Source organism: Morone saxatilis, unplaced genomic scaffold (genome assembly GCF_004916995.1).
Source record: "Morone saxatilis isolate NCDOM2014 unplaced genomic scaffold, NCSU_SB_2.0 Contig12, whole genome shotgun sequence".
Classification (NCBI taxonomy): Eukaryota; Metazoa; Chordata; class Actinopteri; family Moronidae; genus Morone; species Morone saxatilis.
In genome coordinates this window covers 15,697,449-15,723,912 of record NW_023339674.1, presented here as the reverse complement: position 1 = coordinate 15,723,912, position 26,464 = coordinate 15,697,449, and the positions used below count along the sequence as shown (strand labels likewise).

General features: G+C 39.7%; 3 protein-coding genes across 6 annotated transcripts in view; 2 read left to right on the top strand and 1 right to left on the bottom strand.

Annotated features, from left to right (window-relative positions):
* The window catches only part of tpm4a (tropomyosin 4a), a 22,075-nt gene extending 1,571 nt beyond the window's left edge, over positions 1–20,504 (top strand). Inside the window, exons 2-9 of one of the 4 annotated variants that reach the window (XM_035653079.1) lie at positions 688–813; positions 14,938–15,071; positions 15,222–15,339; positions 15,478–15,548; positions 15,645–15,720; positions 16,802–16,864; positions 17,363–17,432; positions 19,068–20,504. In XM_035653079.1, the coding sequence (XP_035508972.1) occupies positions 688–813; positions 14,938–15,071; positions 15,222–15,339; positions 15,478–15,548; positions 15,645–15,720; positions 16,802–16,864; positions 17,363–17,432; positions 19,068–19,150 (741 nt within the window). In that variant the 3' untranslated portion in view covers positions 19,151–20,504. Of the gene's footprint in view, positions 1–687; positions 814–5,452; positions 6,026–14,937; positions 15,072–15,221; positions 15,340–15,477; positions 15,549–15,644; positions 15,721–16,801; positions 16,865–17,362; positions 17,433–18,204; positions 18,434–19,067 lie in introns of those variants that run through there. The other 3 variants (XM_035653081.1, XM_035653082.1, XM_035653080.1) reach the window with 3 other exon arrangements.
* On the bottom strand, positions 20,340–21,868 carry LOC118321654 (40S ribosomal protein S27-like). Its single transcript, XM_035653084.1, has 4 exons — positions 21,707–21,868; positions 21,171–21,279; positions 20,947–21,057; positions 20,340–20,859 (listed from the first exon to the last, which is right to left on the bottom strand). The coding sequence occupies exons 1-4, from the start codon at positions 21,710–21,712 to the stop codon at positions 20,831–20,833; spliced, it is 255 nt and encodes an 84-aa protein (XP_035508977.1). The 5' UTR covers positions 21,713–21,868; the 3' UTR covers positions 20,340–20,830.
* Positions 21,869–22,902: 1,034 nt separating this feature from the next.
* Positions 22,903–26,464, top strand: part of LOC118322208 (ras-related protein Rab-8A-like) — a 6,961-nt gene continuing 3,399 nt past the window's right edge. Inside the window, exons 1-6 of the mRNA XM_035653827.1 lie at positions 22,903–23,075; positions 23,552–23,612; positions 25,097–25,157; positions 25,626–25,703; positions 25,878–25,967; positions 26,087–26,152. Coding sequence (XP_035509720.1) covers positions 22,952–23,075; positions 23,552–23,612; positions 25,097–25,157; positions 25,626–25,703; positions 25,878–25,967; positions 26,087–26,152 — 480 coding nt within the window. The 5' untranslated portion in view covers positions 22,903–22,951. The remainder of the gene's footprint in view (positions 23,076–23,551; positions 23,613–25,096; positions 25,158–25,625; positions 25,704–25,877; positions 25,968–26,086; positions 26,153–26,464) is intronic.

The following is a 26,464-nucleotide window of genomic DNA, read 5'->3' as shown; positions in this document are numbered from 1 at the left end:
AGAGAGAGAGAGAGAGAGGATTAGTCTCTGAATACCAGAGTTCATGTCATGAGAGACTGATAGTAAAACATTACCATTTAAATGTTCCCAAACATCATAAACACAATTAGACTCCCAAATCAGCCACTGCTGCTTTATCACTGGTTTGAATTCAGACACCTTGGCTTTAACAGCGTCCCATCAGAATGAATCATTATCTAAGCCAAATGCAAACACACTAAAAGTAATCGATTTCATCCGTCATTTTGCTCACATGAACAGTTTTTTTTAAGTTGCTGAAAGTTTTGAGGGAAAAACTAATCCAGTTTTTTGAGTGCATCGATTTAACCTTTGTTAGACATTTGTTTATTCAGGAGGGATTTTCAAAAAACATTGTCTCAGCATGCTGACAAAAGAAAATGTAACTTAAAACTATCAATACAGTGCAGGTGAAGAGAGAGCAAACAAATAGAATAGAACAGAGCAGAATATGATTTGAATATAATGAAAAATATTATGAAACTGAACAGAATATAAAAGAATAGATTTCTACCTCCTCAGGCCAACAGTGGAGCTAGCAGGAAATCTTCTGGGGGGAAAAGTGGGTAAATGTTTGGGTAAAAACATTAGAACGTAACAGGATTTGGATGAAAAGACACTGGGCAGAGACAGTAGAGTGAACTGGACTAACAGTCTCTCCTGTTGTAGCTGGAGGAGGAGCTGGTGGACCTCCAGAAGAAGATGAAGCAGACAGAGGACGAACTGGACAAATTCTCTGAGGGCCTGAAAGACGCTCAGGAGAAACTGGAACTGTCTGAGAAGAAAGCTGCAGACGTGAGTGAAGGGTCACACACTGTGTGTACTTACTGTACATACGCTCACACAGGGGGGGGGGGTCAACTGAGTTTCACTTCACTTCACAAATTTGAACTGAAACCAGCTTCTTATACAGTAATAATGATGCAGCACTGTTTTGCATTGAATCCTTAGCAAGAATATTGACAAGAAGCTCCTGCTCTTGCCGTTAATTACTTTTTCCGACTGTGATTCAAACTTATGTCACCATGGCACTATTGAAAACTAGAGCCCATTACTCCACAGCTGGACTGTTTCTAAGCCAGCACCAGCTGTGGTTTTACTTTGATCCACAGAGAAATGGTTTGGAGCACTTCAGAGACTGTTACATTCCAGTGCAGCCACTCCTGAAAGATGAACACACGGATAGACTGTAACCCCCTCAACCACACACACACACACACGCACATTCACTCAGGTCCTCCAAACCAGTAAAGATTACCAGACAAACTGCTACACAGTTGTTCATATAAATACAAAATGAATGTATTGTTTTGCTTTTTATGTTTGTCCTGTGATATTACCATAGACACACTTTCCATCTCAAATGCTGTACTTCATAAGTACAATTTTGTAAATTATTTGCATTTTAATGTTAAATTTTATGTATTGTTATATATTAAACTACCCAACAGTATATACATTCAGTTCTACTCCAACTTCATCAGCTACAACTGTAAAATTCTACTTATACGTTAATCTAACAGTAATATAACAATCATAGGGGGCATTGTTATGCCTCACTAGAACATTTACTTTTGGAACTTTTAGTGTATGCAGCTTATAATACTTAAAGAGTACTCTACTGAGTACTTTGACATTGTACTCCTATAACATCGTCACACTAATGATTTTCACAAAGGATTAAAATTTATGTTTTACAACCAGAGGTATAGTCTATTGTTTCCCATGTATTATGTTTCCTTGTCATAACCTGGCAGCAGTTTGGTCACAGATTCAGGTGTGTTAGCCTAGCGGTGGCTAATATAGCCTCAGGCACAGATAAGGAGTGGGCTAAAGAGGTCCTGTTAACTCACTTATTTTTAACTCCAGATTTTATTCTTCCTCACACTTGTAGTCTTCAGACCAACCGACAAGGACTCAAATGACATTAATGACATTTATCAGATTTCACACAGAAGGTTTTATACCACTTTTTTCACATATGCAGTAGTACTCCCCAAGACCTGTAAACATAGCATAGCCCCATGTGTTAAAGTTTGCTTTCAATAGAGTATTTTTACACTGTAGTATGGCTGCTATTACTTAAGTAAAAGATCTGAATACTTCTTCCACCACAGAGGAATACAATATAAATTTTAGATAGGATCATCCTTCTACATCAGCCCCAAACTAACTTTCAAGTCTCTGAGAAAATCTGTGTATACACAAATAACTAATTTCAGTAAATGTAGCGGAACATTCAGAAAGTTAGTTGTCCTGTGGCTAATCAGCTGCAATCTGGGGAAAATAGATCACATTCAAGATTGTTGGCAACACCGCAAACCACAGCACTGTATATCTGTCAGTGGTGGTTCCTCCAGAATTTTAGTGCATGCGTGCACAGGCGTGTAGTCATGTAAGGGAGAGAAGGAGAGCGGAACTCAAATCTAAACAAAGTCCTTATTAGGGAGTCAATTATGTCCAAGATAAAGCTAAAATACTGATCATACCAGTTTAATAACAACATAAAAATCCACTAAGTCATTCCAATAAGATTACTGAGCAAACCGTGCAGAGAGAAGCGTCATGAAAACAAAACCTCCCAGCTTCCACCAAGATGTGGCATTGTTTGAGCCTTGTGGAGGATATCCCAAGGAAATGCAGTGTTGTACTACACACAAAGGGAAGGGAAGTGTCTGACATACAGACACAGAGACTGAGGTTGAGACACACTGGATTATCCTCACGCAGTGATTAAATAAACTCTGAGAACAGTTCTGAGAAGCCTCACATGTAAAGTGGGTCAAGTGGGCCCCTGGAAAAAACAGTGGTTGAAGTTGTGGTTTGAGTCTGACTAGGTACAGCTCCACTCCTTTGTGTGCAGCAGTTTGTGAAAAGAGAGTTTTCTTAAAAATAGATTTTGTTTACAGTGTAGTCCCGATGTCAACATTTCTAGCCTGTAAAGCAGCTCTACTCCACTTCCATAAATTCCCCTCCACATGTCACTTATTAGAGGCCACAGTCAAGTCATTACACATCTGAATTCACACAGAGAGCACGACCAGATTGGAAACCTGGAGGGGGCTGGGAAAAGCAGAACAGTGAGCCAAAGACCCCAACAGGCGAGCAGTTGTGATTCGTGAAAAATAGTCCCTGAAGCAGCGACTAGTAGAGGTGATATTTAGGTCATCCCAGCTTCACTGTTAGTTCATGCCACCAGACAGAGAGTCTGATGCAGAAAGCCAAAGGTGGTGAGAGTCAAAGAGGGTGGCAGCATGTAGTGTTGTTGATACAGGTATTGATAACACTGTTCACTCCAGCAACAGTTACTGTTTTAGGGGGAAAGCTGGACTGTGGGGGTGGCCGGGCAGAGAAAGCAGAGAGCAGGCATTGGGGCTCTGGTATGCCAGGAATGCAGCTAAGGCAAACAGAAAACCCCACACTCCTGTGTCTAATGAAATCAATGCTTCCAGCTTTTCCGGTGCAAGGGGCAAATCAGACAGAGAGGCTCAATCAACAGATGAGATTGATTGTGAGCGACTTTTCTTTTCTTCACGGTGAGTTTCGAGCCGAACTTGAACCGAGCTGAGATCTGCTGGACGGCTTGCTCGTGCAGCCAACATATTTGCTCACAGGCCGAGCGTGTGAATAGGAAACGGGGAAGGTAAACACAGGCAGGGCTGGCAGAGAAACATGAAAGATGCAGCATAAATGTGATTTACACCCACACTATGAGCATCAGCTACAAGCAGGCAGGTGGTGGATGATGTTTGCTTACTCCTTTAAGACAAACACTCACACAGTTCCCCAAAAATAGAAAGATTTATGATGCATATCTTGTTAAAAGTTCACTAAACAGATTTCCTGAGAGGTAAGAGGTTCATAAATAGCAGGATAAAAAAAATCCCTAGAAGTAATATGTCATCATCAACTAGGGATATATTTGTCATATATACATGTATATATAGTATATATGTAGTTTCTTCTACTAATTTGAGTTCAAGAGGAAATACAGACAATATTTTGATCAATGTAATTATGTTTTAATAGTCTGTGCAGCTGGCAGCCTCTTCAGCCCTCCCCTCCTCATAATAGCTGCACACTATTTGTAACTTTATTTTGAAATGTAGTCTGCAATATAGTCTATAGTTTTTGAACTGTAAAATTATGCACACAGTATCTAGAATAATGTAATATTTCACTGAATAAGCACAAAATGATATATCCAATGATATTATAGCCTGACTGATGCTGGATTTTTGCAGTCGGTATCAATATTAATATTTGAGCCAGTAATTATATAATATAATAATATAAACACATAAACATTTTCTACAAGGATTCCTTGCATTAAGACACATACAAGTTTCTACATCACACTTGTTTAAGTTGCATACTGGATAAACTATTTGTGATGTCACAAATCATAGTGGTAGGCCCCGCCCCTTAAACATCAGATTTTCAGTGAGCACAGACAAACTTTCCACTTTCAGAAGAGTGAAAACATCCTTCTAGTGTCAAAATCTGCATCATACTCATTCTGCACAGTGAGCTCAAACAGCGACTTAAGGAACAAGAAGAAAAACACATTTTTGAGTGGAGGGTGACTATTGGTGACTAATGTTTGGCTTTCTGTACAGCAATTTCTTGCTACTTATCAACCAATGACACCATTACTGATCTATCTGTTGAGTCTTTATAGCCAAAATGATCCTTAATTTTGACCTTTTACCCCAGTTGTGTATATATGTGAGCAGTTTAACCATGAATTTCCCTTTTCCTTTCTGACGTTGTTTAATGTTAATGTATTTTTGAGTCTGTAATCTCCAGTATTTCCCAAGAAAGAAGTGAATACTTGAAAAAAGTGATGATCCAGTACCAGTGTTACACTTCACTGCATAGAACTTATTATTTATTAATTATAAATACTACAGTTTGCCATGACTGAATGAATGTAACAGTTAGAGGAATAATTCAGTTTTAAAATGAAATTGTCAAAGAAACTGTACTTATTGGTCATGGGCAATTTGCTACCTGCTTCATAAGGTCAGTATTGGAGCTGTTATTGATCCAGTGTTTTGGGGCTTTCATTGATTAACTTTAAAAGAAATGCTGGAAGTTGTTTCCACAATCAAATACACACTATGTATTATATTCCCAGTGCACAATGCAAATTCAAACCTCAAACTTAAATCTATAAAGGGACATTTCACTGTCAAATCAAGTTTAAAGTTGAAATTCGTGTTTGTGACTTCTAAACAAACACTGGACACTGTGCCTTTACAATAACTGAAAGTAATTCATCCTGGCTTTTCCTTTTTCTTCTCAAAGTCTCGTAGCAGTGATCGCATCAGTCACAGGGATCATGGATCGCTTACACACACACACACACACATTATAGGGACACACGCCCCGCCCTCTCTGACCTCATCGTCCCAATCATCTCTCTCCTCCTCCGCCACAGTCTGGCGCTCTCCGCTCTCCTCACCGCGCAGCTTTTCTACTCCTCTTCCTCAAACCCAAAGTGTCCGGACCAAAACTGCCACATTCCTGAGGACAACTTTCTCCACAGCTCATGAACCTATCATTCCTACAGACCAGAAGAAACATTTGGAGAACACCTGGACACTGTTCTTTTCTGGTTATATAACTTTTGTTGCACTTGAACGACTCCTTTACATTCCGAAGACTTTGGCCCCGGACGGACATTGATTGTTTTTCTTTTTAAATCAACGATCAAAGTCATTTTTTTCTTATTATAATATTATTCTGAATAGACCAAACAAGCAGGAGGCACTAGCCTACTTTTCTTTCTTTTTTTGCACAACCCAGAAATAGTCTTAACAGTTTTTTTCCTTTACGCGTAGTCTTAAATTAAGTAAGTAAACAGTCTAAAATGGCAGGTATGAACTCTCTGGATGCTGTGAAGAGGAAGATTCAGTGTTTGCAGCAGCAGGCCGACGACGCGGAGGATCGGGCTCAGGTCCTACAGAGAGAGCTGGACAGTGAACGGGAGCTCCGAGAGAAAGTGAGACAATCAAATCCTCTCATTTTTAGGTCTTTTCTGTCCCTCATAACCCCGCTCTTTTCCCGCTCCGCTCTGCTATCACACTGTCAGACACATGAAGTGATGTTAAATTCTTCGCATTCAACCTCTCGGGCTCTAAAAAAAGGTCTGATTAGTTCATGTCATTGATTCATTCGCGGGGCGTGATGGTGCCACAATGCAAGGCGTTGGTCCTCAATGAAAAAAGTTTGGATTCCTGCAGGTCTGTGCGCATGCTCAGTGCGGTCTGAGTTACAGGCCGCTGCAAAACTACAGTGAATAATGAAGACCACGTAGACACCGACCACTGAGCTTATTGTGTTAAAATTTAATATATTTATGAGACTGATAAACTTATTTCTTATTAATATGAACCATGTAAATACTCAGTTCATTATCTTATAATTGTGACCGCTTTTTAATTAGGTGGTATCAGCTGCCAGCATTTAGATGATGATGATTATGATGATGATGATGATGTGACTCTGGGGAAATTCACTTATCACACTCTTAATGTCTTTCTCAGTGACACTCAGCAGGGTGGATGTGTGCCAGCAGCAGCTGTCTGGGTGTATGCCTAACCACCATACCACCCGGCCTCCACTGATGATAGGAAAATAAAGGGCATTGACTCAGAAGTATGCCTACTCTGTTATTAGGGATTCAAAGGAATAGTCGGAAAAATGTGCCATTTTTAGCTAGAGCTGGAGCTGTTATCGCTTAATCGATTAGTCGATCCACATTGAATTCATCAGCAGCAATTTTGATCCTTAGTTAATCTTTAAAAGCTTCATATGTGTGAATATGTTCTGCTATCTTCTATCTTTGAGGTTTAGACTGTTGGTCTGATAAAAGAAGTACTTTAAAGATGTCACTTTGTGCTCTGGGAACTTGGTTTTTTTTTTGCTATTTGCTGATATTCTATAGATAAAACTGTTAATCAGTAGATTCGTCAGTACTGAGAATAATTGTTAGTTGCAGCCTTATTTTCAACACTTTCACGTGTTTACATATCAACATAGAGAATCAGCAGCAGTTGCACAACAACCCGCTGCAACCAGCACAAGTCATCATTGAAATGTGTGGTTTCTCAAACTAGACGCAAAGATGTGTTGAAAGTCACTCATCTGATTGTAAGCCCAGGTCTGTCACCTGCCTGTCTCTTGACTCTGCCCACATCCGAGTTTTGTAGTAGAGATTGGAGAGAAAAAAAATGCTTAGCAGCACAATTAAGTAACAGTCCTGACTTGTTTCACATGCTGCTTTATGGCATATGGTGTCATATCCTTTGCATATAGGAGCTGGTTAATGACAGGACAAGTAGAAAGATTGAAGGAGAGTGGGAGGGGAAGGTGTGGCTGTAAAGATATGGGTGCTGAGATGATGAAAGGAGCTGGCCTGCTGTAGGACTTACCCCTTTGTTACAGACTGCCTATTAGGTAACAGGGCACCTTTTTAATTTGACAATTGGGCGTTTGCTCAGCTTGTGGGTAATTGTTCTGATATGAACTTGTATACTGACGTCAGTGACATTAGTAATAATTCCTCATAGTTGTCTGTCTGTTACTACATAACTGGGACTTATAGAGTACCTTGTGTGTTTGTTTGTTCAGTGAAATATTAATGTCCAACCTGTAGGACTACATAATTCCAAAGAATTTGGTTTAATCAATGGATGGATGAATTGTGTAAGATTTCTGGTAGTACTTATTAATGTTTTATCTTTTAGGACACACCTCCTGCTAATTTCTGATGTTAAATGAGGCTACTGTGTGTTTTCCGTCACATGTACAGGGATGGGTGTGAGTACAGTAACTGCTCAGGAGCCAAAAGTAGTAGTAGTAGTAGTGGAGTAGTACAGTTGTAGTCAAACATTAACTTTTTTTAAGGATAACATGCACTGTCAGAACTTGGCTGACAAATTGAAATTTGTATTTTATAGACACTGAACACTTTACTTTAATGCCCCCTATTTATCATTTATGAGTAGTACATAAACAAACCAGAAATTGTACATATATATATTTAACACATTATAAAGTAGATACCAGAACCAGAGGAGTTGAAGGTGTTGACAAATAGATCAATAAACTTAAAAACACCCTATATATGCTTATAGTTACATTATAATGTGTGTAAACAATGTACGAAATGTGTTTGTACTGTTTACAAATGATAAATAGGAGGATTACAATTGTCCTTTATCTGCCTACCAGCCCTAGTGGATATGTTACATCTCGGCTAACCTTGATCAAACAGAGCAGTGTATTTGTGTGGCGGGGTTGGTGTGGTCCCACATGTGAATAATTAGGGCAACCTGGAGTTATTACTTCGGCACAAAAACTCTTTCATCGGAGCATGGGGAGATCAAAACAGGAACCTTGCTGAGTGCGTTAGGGTAATGAATCATTGTTTGAAAATGTAGAGGCATCAGAAAAACACTTGGCCACATCTCTCACTAAAAAATAAAAGTAATTGCTTTGTGTTATTCCTAATGCGGTTTTTTGCCTCTGGAGACGTTACTCAACCGCTCAATAATGCCCTTAAGGCTCTGTCAGATTACAGAGACATGACATAGTCTTCAAACGCTCATTTGACCTGCTTAGATGCGTTTTATGTATGGCCTTTATTCTCAATGAGCTATTCATTTTTCATTGTGTTTCACCGCAGTTACACTTGTTTGCTGGTTGAAGATTCAGGGTCAGTCAGGCCAAAGATGATTGTTTTTACTTAATTCATGACCCTGAAAGCTGTGTGAGCAACAGATGAACCATTTGTGATACAACTTTCCCCTCTGTGATCGACATTTTTTATATTTGTGAGAGTAAATAATGACATCATGATCAGAAATGACAACAAAGGACATTAAAGGCGTAGAATTAAAAGCTTAGTAAAGTATCTCTTCCCTTTTTTGAAGTAGAAGTTTTTGTATGCTGAGCACACGCATGTTTTCACCAGACAACATACAGTTGCCATGGTGATAATTGGTGTTTTACCGCAAAGCGTGCAAACGTGCAGTTTGTGGCATACTGATCCATATCTAAAGCCAGATTAAATGGGAAGTGGGACTCAAACCCCCACTGAGGTATCAGTTTTGGGAAGAAGGTCATCCCCACACACCTCCATTCCCCTCGGCTGCCCCTCCCAGGATGTCGTCTGCCGACTCTGGTCCAGCGCTTCCTGTGCTTCTACTCCCAGCACTTCCTGTCCCTGAGCTCCAGCACTGATCAACAGGAAGATTAGTGTTTGTGGTGGACTGTGGTGGTTTCTACACGGGTTAAAGCAGATTCTTGTCAGTGGTGTACAACTTTAGGGAAAGTTCAATACTTTAAAATAAAAACAAATGTTAAATGTCCACATCAGCTCCTTTCAGTTCACTTGAAGTTAGTTTTCTTATGACAATGGGGGTCAACTGATCTGTCTCTATACACTGGATTTGGGAGACACACTGAAGTTACAGCCGTGTGCATTTTACTCCACTTAGATCTCATATTGAAAACTAACTGCAGGAAGTAATTTAGAAATAATGCTTATCTTAAACACAACTTCCTTCAGCTCATCAGTTTGTCAGAATGAATCATAAGTAGCATCTGTTTGCTGCTTGGTGTGGGCAGTGGGTTCGAAGGTTTTCTTCTGGGCCGCTAGCAGTCCTCAGCAGATTCTGTGGAAAGAAATACTTCCTGGTTTCACTGTTTTCTTTGGACTTTCTCCCTGGGAATAGCTCAACTTTCCAAATATAACTGCCACATGTTGATACGTTTTGACAGTGTTGGCATTCTGGGGAAAACTCCCATGTTAGTGGCTTGTGGCTTAGCTGATTATGTAGGCCAAGGTTGCGGGTTCTAGTCCAAGCAAAGAGTAGAATATATTTGTACAGTCTGTGCTAGTGAAGATAAATTTGCTGTAATGTCATTAAGTAGCATTTAGAGAGTGGGAATTATAGTATTCTATGTAGCATTTATAGCATATAGTAGTGTTTAAATCATTTGAAATCCAACACACTGAGCCAGTCTTTTACTTTGTGGATGCATGCAAAGTTCAGTGCTATACTTGTGTTGATGGTTTTGTCATTTGGATCTCTGCATCTGTTAGCATGTCAGTGCTTGTACTGCAGAGTGGAAATGGTATTGATTTAGCCTGAAAGAACTGCATAAACTGTTTTATTGCTTGGGTAAACTGCTGCTACGATTGTTAGTAGTTAAATCGTCTGCTCTCTATTTGCTCAGAGACCACACAATTAAAGACCAATGCTGTTTTCTAAAAAATGCCACTAATGTAAATTCCATTAAACCAAGAAAGACAGCTGTCTGAATCCTGTAAAGTCCCCTGAATAGTTTTCTTCCCAGTACATTTCGTGGATTCCTGAAGGGCCTCTTGTCACAATTAGACAGTTGAGTATTATGCGGCAGAGCCTGAAACGAAAGCCTCAAACCAGCTCAAGAGCTGCGTGAAAGTCTGAATACATACTGTAGAAAAATGGCGACAAATTACATTTTGCACAGAGGGAACTCATAGTGATGCTTGTCTGGAAGTTTAATAACCTTCTTTTACATATCATACCTTATGACAGGCTGGCTTATACTGTATGTAGCTGTCTTTGCATGCCAGATCTTTATGGGAAAAAAGATTACACACTCACAGACACACATTCACATAGAGAGTAGTGAGCAGTAGAGTCAGGAATAACTTCCCCTAAAACCCAACAGCATTGTGCAGCTCATTAGCCCACTGCCCTGGAATCAGCCAATAATTAGATTCCTCTTTAACTTGTCCTTGATCCTGTCTCTAATACATTTAATACACTCAGGTATTTTTTAAGTCATTCCCAGTAGAACTGTGCTGTATCTTCATGTCAGCCTGCAGACTGTTTATTAAATAGAGGCCAATAGACAATATATAGTCAACCAGTGACAGAGAGGTGAATGGAAAAGCACATTAGAGCCCTGCATTCCTACATATTGTAGTTTGTGTCACTTATTGATGCTCCTGAGAATAGCCTGGAAGCCTCAACATCTGTATATGGTCGTTAGCTTAGCATAAAGACTGGAAATGGCAGTAAAGAGCTAGCCTGGCTTTGTACAAAAGTAACATAACATGCCAGCCAGCGCCTCTAAAGCTCACTGATTAACACTTTATATCTTGTTTGTTTAATCCGTACAAAAACGGAGTGTAAAACAGGCACAATGTGGTTTTACGGGGGCTTGTCACCACCGTTCAGTAGCCAGACTCTGGGAAGTGACTGCGCCCAGCCGAGAAATAATCCGGCACACAACCCCCTTTAAAACTACAATGTGTGTGGATTAAATAAACAAGGTATAGCAGGTTCATTAGTGAGCTTTAGAGGTGATGATAAGCAGATTTTGTTATCTTTGGGCGAAAGCTAACAGGCTGCTGGCTGTAGGTTCACATACTGTACAGACATAAGAGTGGTCTGCTTCCTCTCATTTAACTCTGACCGAACTATTCCTTTAAGACTCTTAAAGCCACCAAGGCTGAATGGCTTTTAGCGAGGCACTAACAGGTCCAGGGAAGCTGTGAAGTAGCCAGCAGTCATAGGAATGCCATTCACCTTTAAGAAAGAACTGGTGTTACATATTAAACAAGCTTGATAACAGGGCAGTTACTTGTCATCCAGTATCTTTTACATATGTGTGTGTGTGTGTGTGTGTGCTCGCTGCCACAATCTTCCTGATACTCCACCACAAACACTCTCCATACAGTAGTTTGTTTTACCATATAAGGCGGTGTGCGTCCCTGGCAGTCAAAGAATGCAAAGTGGGTGCTAAAGGAAGAGGCAAGGCCCAGAGACAGAGAATACCAGCCCTGAAAGAAAGAACAATCAAAGGGAGGAAATGAAAGGATGTTGGGCAGCTGACTTCCTGTCACTCTTTTCTAGATCCTTATTTGTAAAGTGACGTTAGTATCTATTCTTAAAGAAAAAGCTTCATTCACTCGACTTGGTATTTCCCAGCTCTTGTGACCTTTACCTTAACATTGAAGTCACATTTGTTAGTTTTGTGCAGAAGCTCTGAATGCTTTTCGAAGAGCTTGTGTTGCTGTCCTTTACGCATTGGTTAAATTGTTTTCTAAAGCTGCAGTTGAAGTATAGTCAACAGTACCTTCAGGATTTACAGGAAAAGCTCTTCTTTACTCTGGTCATGGCTGAGTGAATTAGAGGCATGAGAGTATGTGCTGTACACATATAAGATTATTTTTATCTGACACAAGACTGTCTCTGTCCATTAGGGGATCCCCCCCCCCCCCCCGTGTTTGTGAAAAGCTGATGACAGATAAAACACCAGGTTGCACAAATTTGATTGAGAGCGTAGATATACCACTACCATAGTGGTTATTAGCTAAGACTTTTTGTGTTTGTGTGTTGCCTGACAACAAACATTTAACTGGGCAGGAAGCTGGCTGGTTGCTAGCTGGAAATTATGTTTGCTTGAGAAAGGCATGGATTGACAGAATGAGAGTTACTGTTTGCATGTTTGTTGAGTGAATGTGTGTGTCTGGAAGTGCATTACAGCATCTGATGTGCCAGTGTAGCTGACCTGAAGCTCATGAATAGCATGTTTGTTTATGTGCAGACGGTATTCTTCACAGCACATTGCTCCACTCAGGACTTGGGACTCAGGAAGTGACAATGTCTGTTATTTCAGGCTCCAGTTTAATCCTGTTCAATGTTTCTGACCAGCCACATGTAGTGTTGACAGATGCAGACCAGCATAGAGGACATTGCTGATGAGATTTCAAGATGTTCTAGCCGATTTATAACTTTTCATTCATTCTATGTTGGGTTGGGTTTTCCTCTATCAACTGTTGGCTGTTTTAAGACATGTCAACGCTAGTTCGGCAGACATTTCCTGTCTCATATCAACGCTGCCTCCCCTGGCAGCTCTGGGTGCAGTAGGGCAGGACCTGGGAGAGAACAAAAAAGAACCAAGGGAGGGAGCGAGAGAGAGAAAAAGAGAGGTGGAAAGACTGACTGGCTAGTCAGCAGTCTTAGATGACATGGAGACGAGAGAGAGAAAATGTTAAAAATTAAAAACGAGGCCTGTGCCAGCAGGAAACCATGCTTTCATTTCCTGAAATATTGAGTCTATGACAGAATGGAAGAATAGACTGGATGGAGGTCTATTTATTCTCAGCACAAACAGACTTTTAATAACTCTTTTCCATTGAGCTTTCTGAGCTCCCTCTTCTCTCTCTGCAGTGATACCTTTTCTCCTCATTGCCAGTCCTTTCTCTTTTGTCTCTCTTAATGACTTTATCTCACCAAATGTGTAGCGGAATGACTCACCTACCTGTAAAATGAATTGCAGACACTTTGACTATTGATCTGACTGGCAGACTGACTTCTGGACTGAATGACTAGCTAATGAGTCATTGACCTACAAACTGCTGCCCTGCAACCGAACACAGAATAATGTCTGTTTGTCAAAGAAATCCCCAGCTGCTTCGTTTTAAGAACAGGGAGTGTGAGTACGCTGGTTTTGAATGAATAGTTCAGCGTTGTCAAGTTATGTTATGCTGTTTGAGCTGTCTGGTTGTAAACTTACATTTTAACAGTAGGCAGTTTCTTTAAGGTAACTTTTGTATGAAAGCTGGCTGGTTTTCAGTTTGCAAGCGTCTCCCTAGGAGGTTGTGGTTGGATACACTCCCAGGCCAACAGAGAGGAAATGCCTGTATAGTTGTCTGTTTGCTTTCTTTTTCCTCTCTCAGCCTTTGTTTACCAAGGGCAGATGAGAAGAAGCCCATTAGTCCAACCTACTTGCCCCAGTTCTGCATTCACAGTCACCGGAAATTGAGTTTTTGTCAACGTTTCATTCAGTTGTCCCATCAAAGTCCCACGATTTTCAGATATTACAAAGGATCAGCTCTTCCAGCCAGACTCAGCAGTTAGTTAGTTGTGTTTCGTCAGAGACTATTTATTACAGGTAGGCCCTGTTTTTGTACAAGATCCTCCAAGGACCTCCAGCTGTCTCCATTTCACTTATTATTCATCAGCTGGACTCTACTATTGATTTGTGAAACATGAGTGGCCCCAGAGAGCAAGAAGAACAGATTACATCTCACTTACTCATAGTACAGATGGAATTGAATGTATTTTAGTTCGTGTGTGGATTGAGGAGACTGCATGAGCTTCATGAGTGTAAAGAACAGGCAAAATATTTCCCTATAGTCATGATACCAGGTTATATATAGCTGCTTTTATTTAAACATATTTATCCGAGGTATATTTCAGAACAAGAGTCCTATAAAGGCACGGCACTGAATGTTTGTGTAGCTGCCTCTCCCCCAACATGGCTGCCTCGATACACCGGTGGACAGTTTCTTTGCAGTGGTAAAAAGTGTTCAACACTGGCAAACACTAAAGTTACTGTTTCCCAATACAATAATAACACTTATGTTTAGTTTTTACATATGAATTTAAAAAAAACACATAGAAACTGTCACAATGGGGGTAAGTGAAAGTGAAAAGTCTCTATTATACAAAGATTCTTATAACTTAGGGGGAGAATTAGCTTAGGTCATCTTAACAAACCTCCAGACAGTGGTCAGGGAAAATAGGGGGCAGGAGGACACACCAGATTCCTAGAAAGTACCCTTTCATCCCTGTCTTATTTTTCTCTTATTCCATTTTCAACATAGCCTCACAAAGAGTTTTACAAGCCACAAAACAATAACACTAAATACGAAAAGCAGGCAGTTCGAAGAAAGGTACAGGTTGCCGTCCACCTTTTTCTCTCTCCTCACTGCCCCACTTTGTGCCTTTTCTTCTCTTCCTGTTTTACGATGGGAACAGGGGGGAGGGGAAACCAGCTTGGATGATTTAAAGTTGAATGAATGAATGACAAAATTTCTCTCTCTCCCCCTTTTTTCCTTCTCAGGCGGAGGGTGATGTAGCAGGTCTGAACCGTAGGATTCAGCTGGTGGAGGAGGAGTTGGACCGAGCCCAGGAGAGGCTGGCCACAGCACTGCAGAAACTGGAGGAGGCAGAGAAGGCCGCAGATGAGAGCGAGAGGTCAGATTAAATTATATTAAGCAAGATTCAACCATGATATTCCTTAGATGTCATTGCCTGTGTGTGAAACCCATTTCATTGCAACACCTGGCTTTCATAACATGATTTAAAGGCTTATTTATCCTTACACACTGTGTCGTGTCCGAACAGAGGGATGAAGGTGATTGAGAACCGAGCGATGAAGGACGAGGAGAAGATGGAGATTCAGGAGATGCAGCTGAAGGAGGCTAAACACATTGCAGAAGAGGCCGACCGTAAATACGAGGAGGTGAGACTTTGACAGCAGGAGTCAAGACCGACATCCTTAGTCAGGATCCACTCTGCTGTCCAGGCTCTTGTCTTTTGGATCCTGTTGTGCTTTGAGTCCCTAAATTTCCCCCCTGAGTTTGAATGTTTTTCGTCCTAGGTGGCCCGTAAGCTGGTGATCCTGGAGGGAGAGCTGGAGAGAGCTGAGGAGAGGGCCGAGCTCTCAGAATGGTAAAACCAGCAAACACACAAACATGAGCATGAAGACGCACATGTCCACACTTGAACACTTTTGCATTAAAACAATATGCCGGCCTCTCTTCACAGTAAAGCCAGTGACCTGGAGGAGGAGCTGAAAAATGTGACCAACAACCTGAAGTCCTTAGAAGCCCAGTCTGAGAAGGTGAGAGTGACATTTGAGTACATTTACATATTTATATAAATAAAAAATGCAGCTGCCTGTAGCAGACCTTGGTTTTTTTTTATCCAGCAATGTTCAAAACAAGCATTGTGTCAGGATTATGTGTAAGGCTAGCCAAAAACTGTGAGTAAAAACCACTTGTTTTCCATGCCAGGATGCATTCACTGAGTCTGACAATGTTTTGGCCTGCCGAAGACAAACATATCTGTTCAAAAAGCATTGGTGGTAAAATGTAATTTCCTAACCATATTGCTTTATATTATGGCAGAGAGTTGCTTTCGTTCTCTTTCACAGACACACAACCTAAATATATACAACAGTATATACTGGACACCAGGTCTGGCAGCCCGCACATACTCATCTCCACTTCGCTGTATCCTATCATTTGGGCTGTTCTCATGGCTCAGGGGACAGTAATTTGAGTGTGTAGGGAGGGATACCACATCAACAAAGTATTGTTTCATACTACCTCCATTATAATTGTGTATCATCAGGCCCTACTTACAACACAACCATTTATTTTGCCCTCAGGTTATCTAAATGAAGACCTGAACATATCAAGAGTATAAGACCTGAACTCCTTTGACACAGAGATGTTTAAATATATGTTTGCACAATAACTTATCAACCACACGACAAATTAGCCTCTGAGGCTGCTTTTTTATCATGCGGGGGTTAATAGTGTTTCACTATACACGAACCAGCAGCCAGTAGAGACCTGCAGTACATTCTTCCTGTTTGCAAGATTACATTCCTCCCCAGGCACAGACAGGCAGTATGACGGCATGCCAGGCTTACCACATGACCGCTCTCCTTCAGCAACACATGCCTTTGCTTTGTTCAGTCAGGTCTGCCATGGTTGGCATCACAGCGAAACCTGTTCCCTGGCCAACACCTCGTGTCTTTTCGTGCCACTACCTTATATTTCTCTCCTTTAAAGGAGTGGTGCAGCTATAATTTTAATATATCTTGAATGTCAGAATGTATTCACACTGTTAGGTGAAAGCATGTGCGTATTTTTGCCACTTACTTGGTAACGTCATTTCTGTGTCTCTGTCAACAGTACTCAGAAAAAGAAGACAAGTACGAAGAGGAGATCAAAGTCCTGACTGACAAACTGAAGGAGGTGAGATCCTGATTCTAGTGATTCCACAACAAAAGGAAAAGCCACAAAAAAAAAAGCTGCCTCTGATGACATTAGTGTATACGGGATTCGTTTAGAGGGAAGCACTTTTGTCATACTTGGGATGGGCAACACAATTGGGTGGTGGTATACTACACATGTATGTATGTATGATGTAACTACAGCGTCTCTGGGTCAAATTTGGCTGAGGACCTTTGATGCATGTCATCCTCCATCCTCTCTTCCTACATTTCTCTCCTAGTTTTATTCACACACTTAAGATTGGTTATTTTTATTACTAAATTGATTATTTAGCTGGTTGAGCTTATTCTTTTTATCAGTTTAATATGCGTATGCTTTAAAAACCTAAATGTCAAACTTGTCATTTTTATGATTACTTGCTGTTGAAAAGCAATGGGTGTCCACTCTTGAATGTTGAATTCACTACATTATAGCGTGTTTCTTGTACAATGTAACATACTGTTTCTGTGTCTGTGTCAGGCTGAAACCCGTGCAGAGTTTGCAGAGAGGACAGTGGCCAAACTGGAAAAGTCCATTGATGACCTGGAAGGTATGAAATCAGTACCACTCACATGTCATAATGTTGCAGATTTGCACCAAAATATACATTTTTCATATAAGATAAAAAGGCAAAGGCAGTTCAATCGGTCAATAGTGTGACTGGCTTTAAATGAACAACCCGTCATCTGGAGCGAAGGATGCAAGAAACATGTTGATGAACCACATGCAGATAGTTACATGGAGTTTCCTGTAGGTCAGGGACTAAATCTAATCATAATCCATCTTAATGCACACACACACACACAATTACATTCAGTTTGACAAAGACCCCAGAAGGAGTGTCCTATTCCAACACTGGAAATATTTTCTGTGGAAGAGAAAGAGCCAGATGTATGGAAACTCCTTACCTAAGACAAGCTAATAAAAGACCCTTGTTTCTGAAGGACAACTAGTCCATGTCAGCCAGGCTGCAAAGAGGACAGAATGTGCTCAGATGTTTTTAGGTCAGCATTATTTAGTTGCAGAACCACAGGCAGCTGAGTTTATAGAGTTATTGGTGCAGTTTTATGAGAGATTCAGAACAAGCTTAAATGCTCAAAGCTCACCGAACTAAAGAGCTGAAAGCATAATTAGATGTGCATCATTCTTTCTTCCAAGCATTTCTGCATCTTTAAAAAGCCTGACCTATTTTTTTTGTCTTCTCCTTCCTCCCTCTCCTCTTTGCCTCCATCTGTCTCTCATTCTTATCCTGCTTTTGGCTTGTTTGTGTCGTTGCTGTCCTTGACACCTGCCTGCACTTCCTGTCGACCTCTGACCTCCAGATGAATTGTATGCTCAGAAGCTGAAGTACAAGGCCATTAGCGAGGAGCTGGACCATGCCCTCAATGACATGACATCTCTGTAGATGCTCTCTCTCTCTTTCTCTGTCTTTCACTTCCCTTTTTCCGTCTCGTGTTCGGATTCTCCAGCTTCTCCCTGTGGATCATACATGTGCCTTCCTCCCATCTTACTATGCAGAAAAAAAATAATTAAAATCTTTTTTCTTTCCTACTTCACAGCTTTTTGTCTCTCTGTTCTTCATAATTCATACAAGCTGTATATTGTAGTAAAACATTTGATGCATATCCTCAGCTACATTGTGTACATTGCAATGCACTCTTTGGCTTTTGTAATTAGGCAACCTGCAGTTTGATCTTAATGTACATTGTACATCTTATTATAAGCAAGTGTATGCGAGACAAGGTGAGAGATTTACTCTGGTTTTGGTGTGAATTAATGCAATTTGCTGCCCCCCTTTGACCCCGTAAAACACTATTTTGGTTGTAAATCTAACTTTAATGGTGTCTGATTTTATACATTCACGTGTGAATAGTACAGATATGAACACTATTTACACAAAGGCTGCATCTAATACAACGAATGACCCCACAGTGTAGCATACAGGTCCTCTAAAAAGTCCATACTGTAATCTACTAACAGCCGTCAGGCAGACAGCAGCAGTGAGCAGGTTATGCATGAAAGGCACAGAGGTGTGGTTAGATTTTTTTGCATGATGCACAGCTTAACCATTAGTTATATGCAAAACAGCTGTTCAGTAAAACAGTGCTCTGTGCTGCTTTACAATGGATGTTGTTTCAAGTAATGGTTGAGGCTTTACCATGTCACTTTTCTTCCTTTTCTCCAGAGAAATTATCACATGCCAAAGAGGAGAATCTGGGCATACATCAAGTCCTGGACCAGACCCTGCAGGAACTGAACAGCTTATAAACACACAGAGAGGAAACTGGAGAGGATGAGATCGTCACGTAACATTCCTTCAATGTTCGACTCCATTCCACATTTCGAGCTGTAAAATCTTTATTCCCCGTGAGAAGGGGGATTAACTTAATGCTTGTCCCTTGATGTTTTTTTATTTTTTTTCTAAGGCACAACTTTCTTTTTTTTTTAAAGATGGGAAGTTACTTTCACCACATCGCTTCTTTTTTTTATTTTTATCTCCAGCTGTGATTGCAGAAATTCTCCCCAGAAATAATTTTTGACCACTCCTTTAAAAAGAACTGGCAATTATTACACCCATAAGAAAATCTCAGATTTGGTCCCTAAACCACTTAAACTGGCTCAGTTTTACATTTTATGTGCACATACATTAAGCCTCTGTCTGATTATTTTAATACATATGCTGCAGATGGCGTTGGGGTTCGCTCAGTCTACATTAGTGCCACCCAGTGGTGATGTGAATTTAGGCATCAGTTTCATTTTTCTGATCATGCTGTACAAACTTAAGAGGCTACAAGTTAACAGACATTTGACTTCTCTGTGCCTGCCTTTGCAGTATCCTCTTAAATCTGTAATCTCTAAATCTCTATATTTGTACGGCATGGTCAAATGGACAGGTGACCTTATGGAAAGGTTTCACTTATACACAGGTCAAAGCACATGCTGCTCAGTCACTCTAGGCTTCCTTACATTTAATTAAAAAACTAATGCCTCTTCTGCCAATCCCCAGTCATCCTGAGGCCTACATGTTGGAGATGCACTGGATATTTATGTGCATCCAGCTTTACTACTCTCTCTCTTTGGTGTGGGAATCTGTGCAGAACCTGGGAGCTGTGCATGTATAGTATCTAGCAGTGACCTGCATCTCTAAGCTGTACTACCTTCCCCTGAGCTTGACCTGACCGTAGACACTTTCAGCAACATTGCCAACAATACGCCATAATGTAGCCAATATTTACTAGATTTACAATTTATTATTACATGAGCGAGCTAAACCCCAAACCACTGGAAGCTCAGTCAAGTTTTAATAACCATGGATACTTATTGTATATAGTAGAATAATGTTAGGTATATGATAAATTGTATTGCTTTGATTTTTTTTCTGGGTTTGTTTCATTTACACCACTTTTTTTGCCAAGGGAACTCTCCAAAGACCAAAGAACACGCATAACACAGACAATAAATTCTTAAATTGTTTTATTTCTTTTTTGTTTGTGATGGTCATCATGGTTTCATCTCATGCCAGGGCCATGGAAAGCACCTCACACGTGATCAAGACCATTTTGAAATGTTTCATTCACCACCACCCCCCCTCTATGTCAACCTAATAAATGTTTTACAGAAATCATGACTCATCTGACTTTTTTGTGCATTTGGATGATTAAAAAACATGTTTTACTTTGTCAATAGAAGTAATCGTAACTACACGACATTAAGTGCTTCATTTTGTTAATCAGATATACATAGAATTAAATCTGAGCATATAATCACAATGTCTTCATGTATTTAAGTTTATTTTAAACTTGCATTGCTCCTCTCTTGCTCCGTCCAACGAAACCCCACAGGGGGATGACATTTCTCTTAGCCACATTTAAAATCATGAAGTTTGAGGCTCACACTCATTTATCCATGGTCCAATCTGCTGCCTGGGGTGTTTTGTTAGATTTCTGATCAAGAAATTTTCTTTCTGAAAGCACAGCCTAGACAGACGAAAATCAAACATTTTAATATCGCAGGTAAAAGATTTTTTTTAATACAAAATACTTGTTTTGTGACATTTTCCTCACCTTCAGTTAGTCTGCATTTCCCTCCTCTTGGCTGGCAAAGGACTAAAGAGCAGCCTGCACAGGGAACCACTGTCTGAGAATGGCTGAAGATGGTGGTGATCCTGTAGCAGCCTGACAGAGTATTTAAAGATAAATAAGAATATGCCACTTTAAAACACATAATACAATATAAATATTAATTATAATTATCAGTGAGGAAATTATACATGTGCTACAGTTCTTACCTGTGCACTTAACATCCATGAAGTAGGAGTTGGGACTCTGCACCAGCCTCTTCTTCTTGTGTCTTATCCTCTCCATTGCAAGGCTGGGGTGCATCAGATCCTTAGCCAGCTGCAACAGAGATCACAGCATGATTACATTAGTCATTTTAAATAATGCAGTAAACTTTATGTGTTTTTATTTCACTTATTAACTGGATGATGAGTTTTGGTTATACTCTAATGCCCCCTACTGTCTGATGGATAAATTGTTAAAGCAAGTACACAGACATGTCCAGGCAAGCCCGGGCATTATTCCTGTCAGCTGTATACTCAATCCAGATTATAATAATGAGTTATAAACACATTTAGGCATATTGACGCTGCACACCTCACGTAACAATGGACTGATGTATATTTCTCATTATGTTTATATTTATTAACAGTTAATAACAAACTATTCGAGCAGCTTTCTGACAAACAGAACATTCAATTCTACAGGTTCAAATGTTGTTACCATAAAAAACAGAGACTAGAGAAATATAAAGATTTTCACTTACAGGCATTTTGGCTGAAATCACTTTTGTGAGTTTTGGTCCAATGTAAAGAAGATGCAGTAAGTGCGGTGTTAACGTTGAGGTTAGTTTGTTGTTGGATTGATGAACGTGTTGGTTTCAGTACCGGAGGAGATCGAGGAGGCGGGGTCTGGGTCTTTAGGGGAGGCGCAACAGATTATTATAGTGGCTGAAGTGGTCCATGTGGAGTACATAATAATGTTACTTTAATAATTATGTTAATAAACAGCACAAACGCTGTAAAACCAGATACGTTCATTTAACAAAATGAAAAAAATAATGAATTGAACCAAAAATGGTTGAAACTGATTATAGCCTACTGATAATATCTGTTTTTAGTAAAACTAACCATATTTTGTTTTTAAAAAAACAACATTCTTGATAAAGTAGTTTTAGTCATTTTAAGTTTTTTTTTGTATTATGAAAAATAACCTAATAAAAAGTACTTTATCAAGAATGTATTTTTTACATAGAAAATAGAGTTTGTGTTACTTAAAATCTTCAATATAATCCGCTTCAGATAGATAGATAGATAGAAAGATACTTTATTTATCCCGAGGGAAATTCAAGTATCCAGTAGCATACAAAATACAAAACATACATTAATGAATCATTAAAATATCAAATATAAAATATTATATATATATAAAATTAACAGTAGCTACAGTAAACAGTGCAAACACTCAACACTTATTTCTAGTTAAAATAACTTCTCACATCACAGTAAGAGAAACCACTATGAATGTCTCTAACTACCTCAGTTTCACAAGTAGAAATGTGGTCTGAACATAGAAAAACTGAAACAACCCTTTTCCTTAACGGCCTTTAATCTCACATTATATCTAGTACCTGTCAGATACTTCTAGTAGAGCAATAACGTCAGTCTAAGTTCCCCTTAAACCTAATGGAAAAGGAAACTAACACAAACCACAGATAGAAATCACTGGTAAACTAAAGTCAGTGTTATTTCGGTTGACCACAGCACACAAACACCGCCCAGTGCACCGGTTGCTCAGATCTCCACACGTTGCGAATGTCAAACATCGTCTCATTCCGGGTGACCTCAGGCATCGAAACGAGCACACCCACCGGCATGACGACGGACTTCCGTAGCCACGACGACAGAGCAGAGTGACAGTTGATTCGACCAAAAGGCCGCTCGCGACCAGTGACGTCTCTGTGTGTGCGCGCAGCGGGCGGGATATCCGCAGTAGTAAGCTAACTAATAACATGGCGAAGACTTACGATTACTTGTTTAAACTACTCTTAATCGGCGACTCGGGCGTCGGGAAGACCTGCGTGCTGTTCAGATTCTCAGAGGATGCCTTCAACTCAACGTTTATCTCCACTATAGGTGCGTGAAAAGTCGCGTTATTAGCGTTGTCTTTGCCGAAAAGTGGCACCGGAGCTGCAGCCCATCCCGTCGGGCTAATTTTGGTGCTAACTTTTCTGCCTAGCGTTCATCTCGCTGTGGCTAGTCAGGAAGCAGCTTGTTAAGAGGGGCTGTTTTAGAAACGACAGTGGCATTATAACCCGTAGAAAGCCCCCCTGTGTGTGTGCAGTACAAGGGCTGTTTATACATATTACATGTATTACATATGAGCTCTGGCAGGCTGAGCTGACGAGCCTCAAAGCTGTCAGTGAGCTAGTTGGCAGTGTCAGTTTTCATATGTACTTCGCACTCTGGTAGACAACGTGACAGAAAGTGTTTATGAGGTTTCTAACGACACACATTCATGTTTTTATCAATGGGGTGCTGAGGTGCTTTCAGATACAGGTGACAGATGTGCTAAAATTGGCCTGAATCGTGTGACTTTTGTTTTTCCTCAGGTATTGACTTCAAGATCAGAACAATAGAATTAGATGGGAAGAAGATCAAGCTACAAATATGGTAAGATAGTCAAACATAAAATGCTTTTACTTCACAACTTGACTAATATGAAATAAGAAATGTTCAGAGATAGATGGCAATTGCTTTCAGTCTCCAGTTTATTGGGTATATCTAACTAAGACTAATGCAGTCTAATCCAATAGCCCTCCAATATAATAGTGTAATAAAACCAATCTGCAATAAAGCCTGTGTTAGTTTAAGCTGGGTGTAACAACTTAGTTTATATGGCTGTTGTATAACATAACGCAAAGTGGTTTTTATTTTTTAAAATATACCCTATGGTGAGGTGATATCTTTAAAATTAAGTAACAGTAATTAAGTTAATAACAGTCTTCTGATGGTAGAAGACTGTAAAGATTCAAATAAGTAACAAGGCACAACTGAGGTTTCCTGTGTTTAAAACTTTGTACCACTTTGTTTTCTTCCCTTGACAACACTGCTGACTTCATGGGTTTCTTTGATTTGATATAATTTTAAAGTTTAGATCATTGTGTCCACTGAGCACTGATGTGACAACATTTTACCAATATATCCTCAGTAAATACGATTATAGTAAAGGAATGTTTTTGTTAAGTTGCTTAATTGTTGTCTTACCAAAGCTGAAATGGAGATCAACGTCTACTTCATTTCTCTGTTTCTAATACAGAGGTAACTTGTGATATATTCGCTCTTTTACCATTTAGCCTAATGCTGTCAAAGTTGTATTCCCGCACTATAAACCTGACTTATTTACACTCTTTATGTGTCTTAAGTACTTTTAAAGGAAAATGAAACATTGTGGTTTAAAGAGTAGTTTGCTTTGGTGCTGTGTCATGACCACCAACAGCTCTGTGACTGCATGAAGTCTTTCACAAGGCCTCGCCTCAAAGATGCTGGTTTTGCAATTTTCAATTTTTTGCAAAACCCAGCTGGCTCTGGAGTTGGTTATGGTTTTTAAAAAAAAAAAAAGTTTGACTAGAAATGTAAAGATATGTCGGTTAAATTGTCACTCAAATATGTGAAGATTCGAATTAGAGAGGTGAAAAATGTATCCTGGTACTTTTAAACAGCAGCGGGGACTCTCTACTTTGACGTCCTATGTTACTTGCGTCAGTAGCTACAACAAGGCACAAAGACAGTTTCACTTTTACAAAGAAAAAGGAAATATGCATGTTTTTTCACAGTTTATGTCCTACCTCAAGGATGTCCTTGGTCAAGTGTACTTCTTCACTTTTGTTTTTAATTGTGAAACAATCATATTGTGAGTTGAGTTTATCGTTACAGCCCCATTTTTTCGAGGCTCTTTGCTTAATGCACAGAGATGAAATTGACATTGATCTTTTTAAAAGATCTACTGTCAGTAACATAATAACTAATTGAATTTCCCAAAAATATTAAGTTTTCCTTTTAAATCACGAGAAAAGATGCTTTGTGCAGGGCAGCGTGGTTCACTTTAGCTAGGTTCTGCGAAGCAAAGTTAACAAAAATATGTGTTTTGTATGTAGGGATACAGCAGGACAGGAGAGGTTCAGGACCATCACAACGGCCTACTACAGAGGAGCCATGGTAAGTTGCAATGTTTGCTTTGTTCCTCATGTAATAGTGTAGATTATCTCTGGGATCTGAATGGGCGAAATAGTGGCCATCCCAAGTTTGCACACTGAAACTTAAATCTCGACCAGAACCACACCCACACCCAGTATTGTTGTTACTAATTTTATACACACCTGGGAAATCGGAGGTGCGCTCAGAGCATTGTTTTCTTAGCCTCTCCTTTAGTTCAAGTTTAACGGGTTGCCTGTGTTTGCATTTTTTTCAGAAGCCTAATTGATCCTTGTTGCCTTTGGTGTTCAAGTGCCTTTACTTGAGGCTGCAAAATCTTGTGATCCATCACTAATAAAAACTGGACACACATGGAAAATCCTATTAGACACTCAATGTCCAAAACTGTCTCTATGGAATAATGAGAATTAGGGAATGATTGTGGTCTGGCTACTTTGTTTTCTCATGTCTTTTCCTCTCTGAACTCACCAGGGCATCATGTTAGTGTATGACATTACCAATGAGAAGTCCTTTGACAACATCAAGAACTGGATACGGAATATAGAAGAGGTAAAATATTCATTAGTGAATATGTGTAGGTGTGTGTTTGTAGTGATATTTACCTGTTCTGTGTTTTATTTTTTTGTTTTGGTATTTATCTTTTACAAAGAGCCATAAAGTATGCACAACTCTAAACACACTAATTCATTTCCTGTGTTCACATTATGATCCTTCCCTCCACAGCATGCTTCAGCAGATGTGGAAAGGATGGTCCTTGGGAACAAATGTGATGTCAATGACAAGCGACAGGTGTCCAAAGACAGAGGAGAGAAGGTGATACATTTAACAATGAGATTAAAGCCTGTAATCTCACTCTATTTGGATACATATTTATTATTTTGGGTCTCATCATGCCTGAATGCTGACACTGACTGTCTTTCTCCTGCTGTCAGCTGGCGCTGGAGTACGGTATCAAATTCATGGAGACTAGTGCAAAGGCGAACATCAACGTGGAGAATGTGAGTTCACAGTTGTTTTTTGCTGATATCTGCTCATAGTTAAAAGTATTATTGCTGGAAGCCAACCTTGTACCTTCATACCTTTCTCCTATGTATATGTTTTGGACCATTTCTGGTCCAGGCACAGGAACTAGGGAGGTACCGATACCGAGTCCTGATCCGATACTTGTATTTTCTTTACACTTCAAGTCATAAAAATCAATCAATTTTATTTGCTTGACAATTATGTATATGTATATATGTATATATGTATATATGTGTATATATATATATATATATATATGTATATATGTATATATATATATGTATATG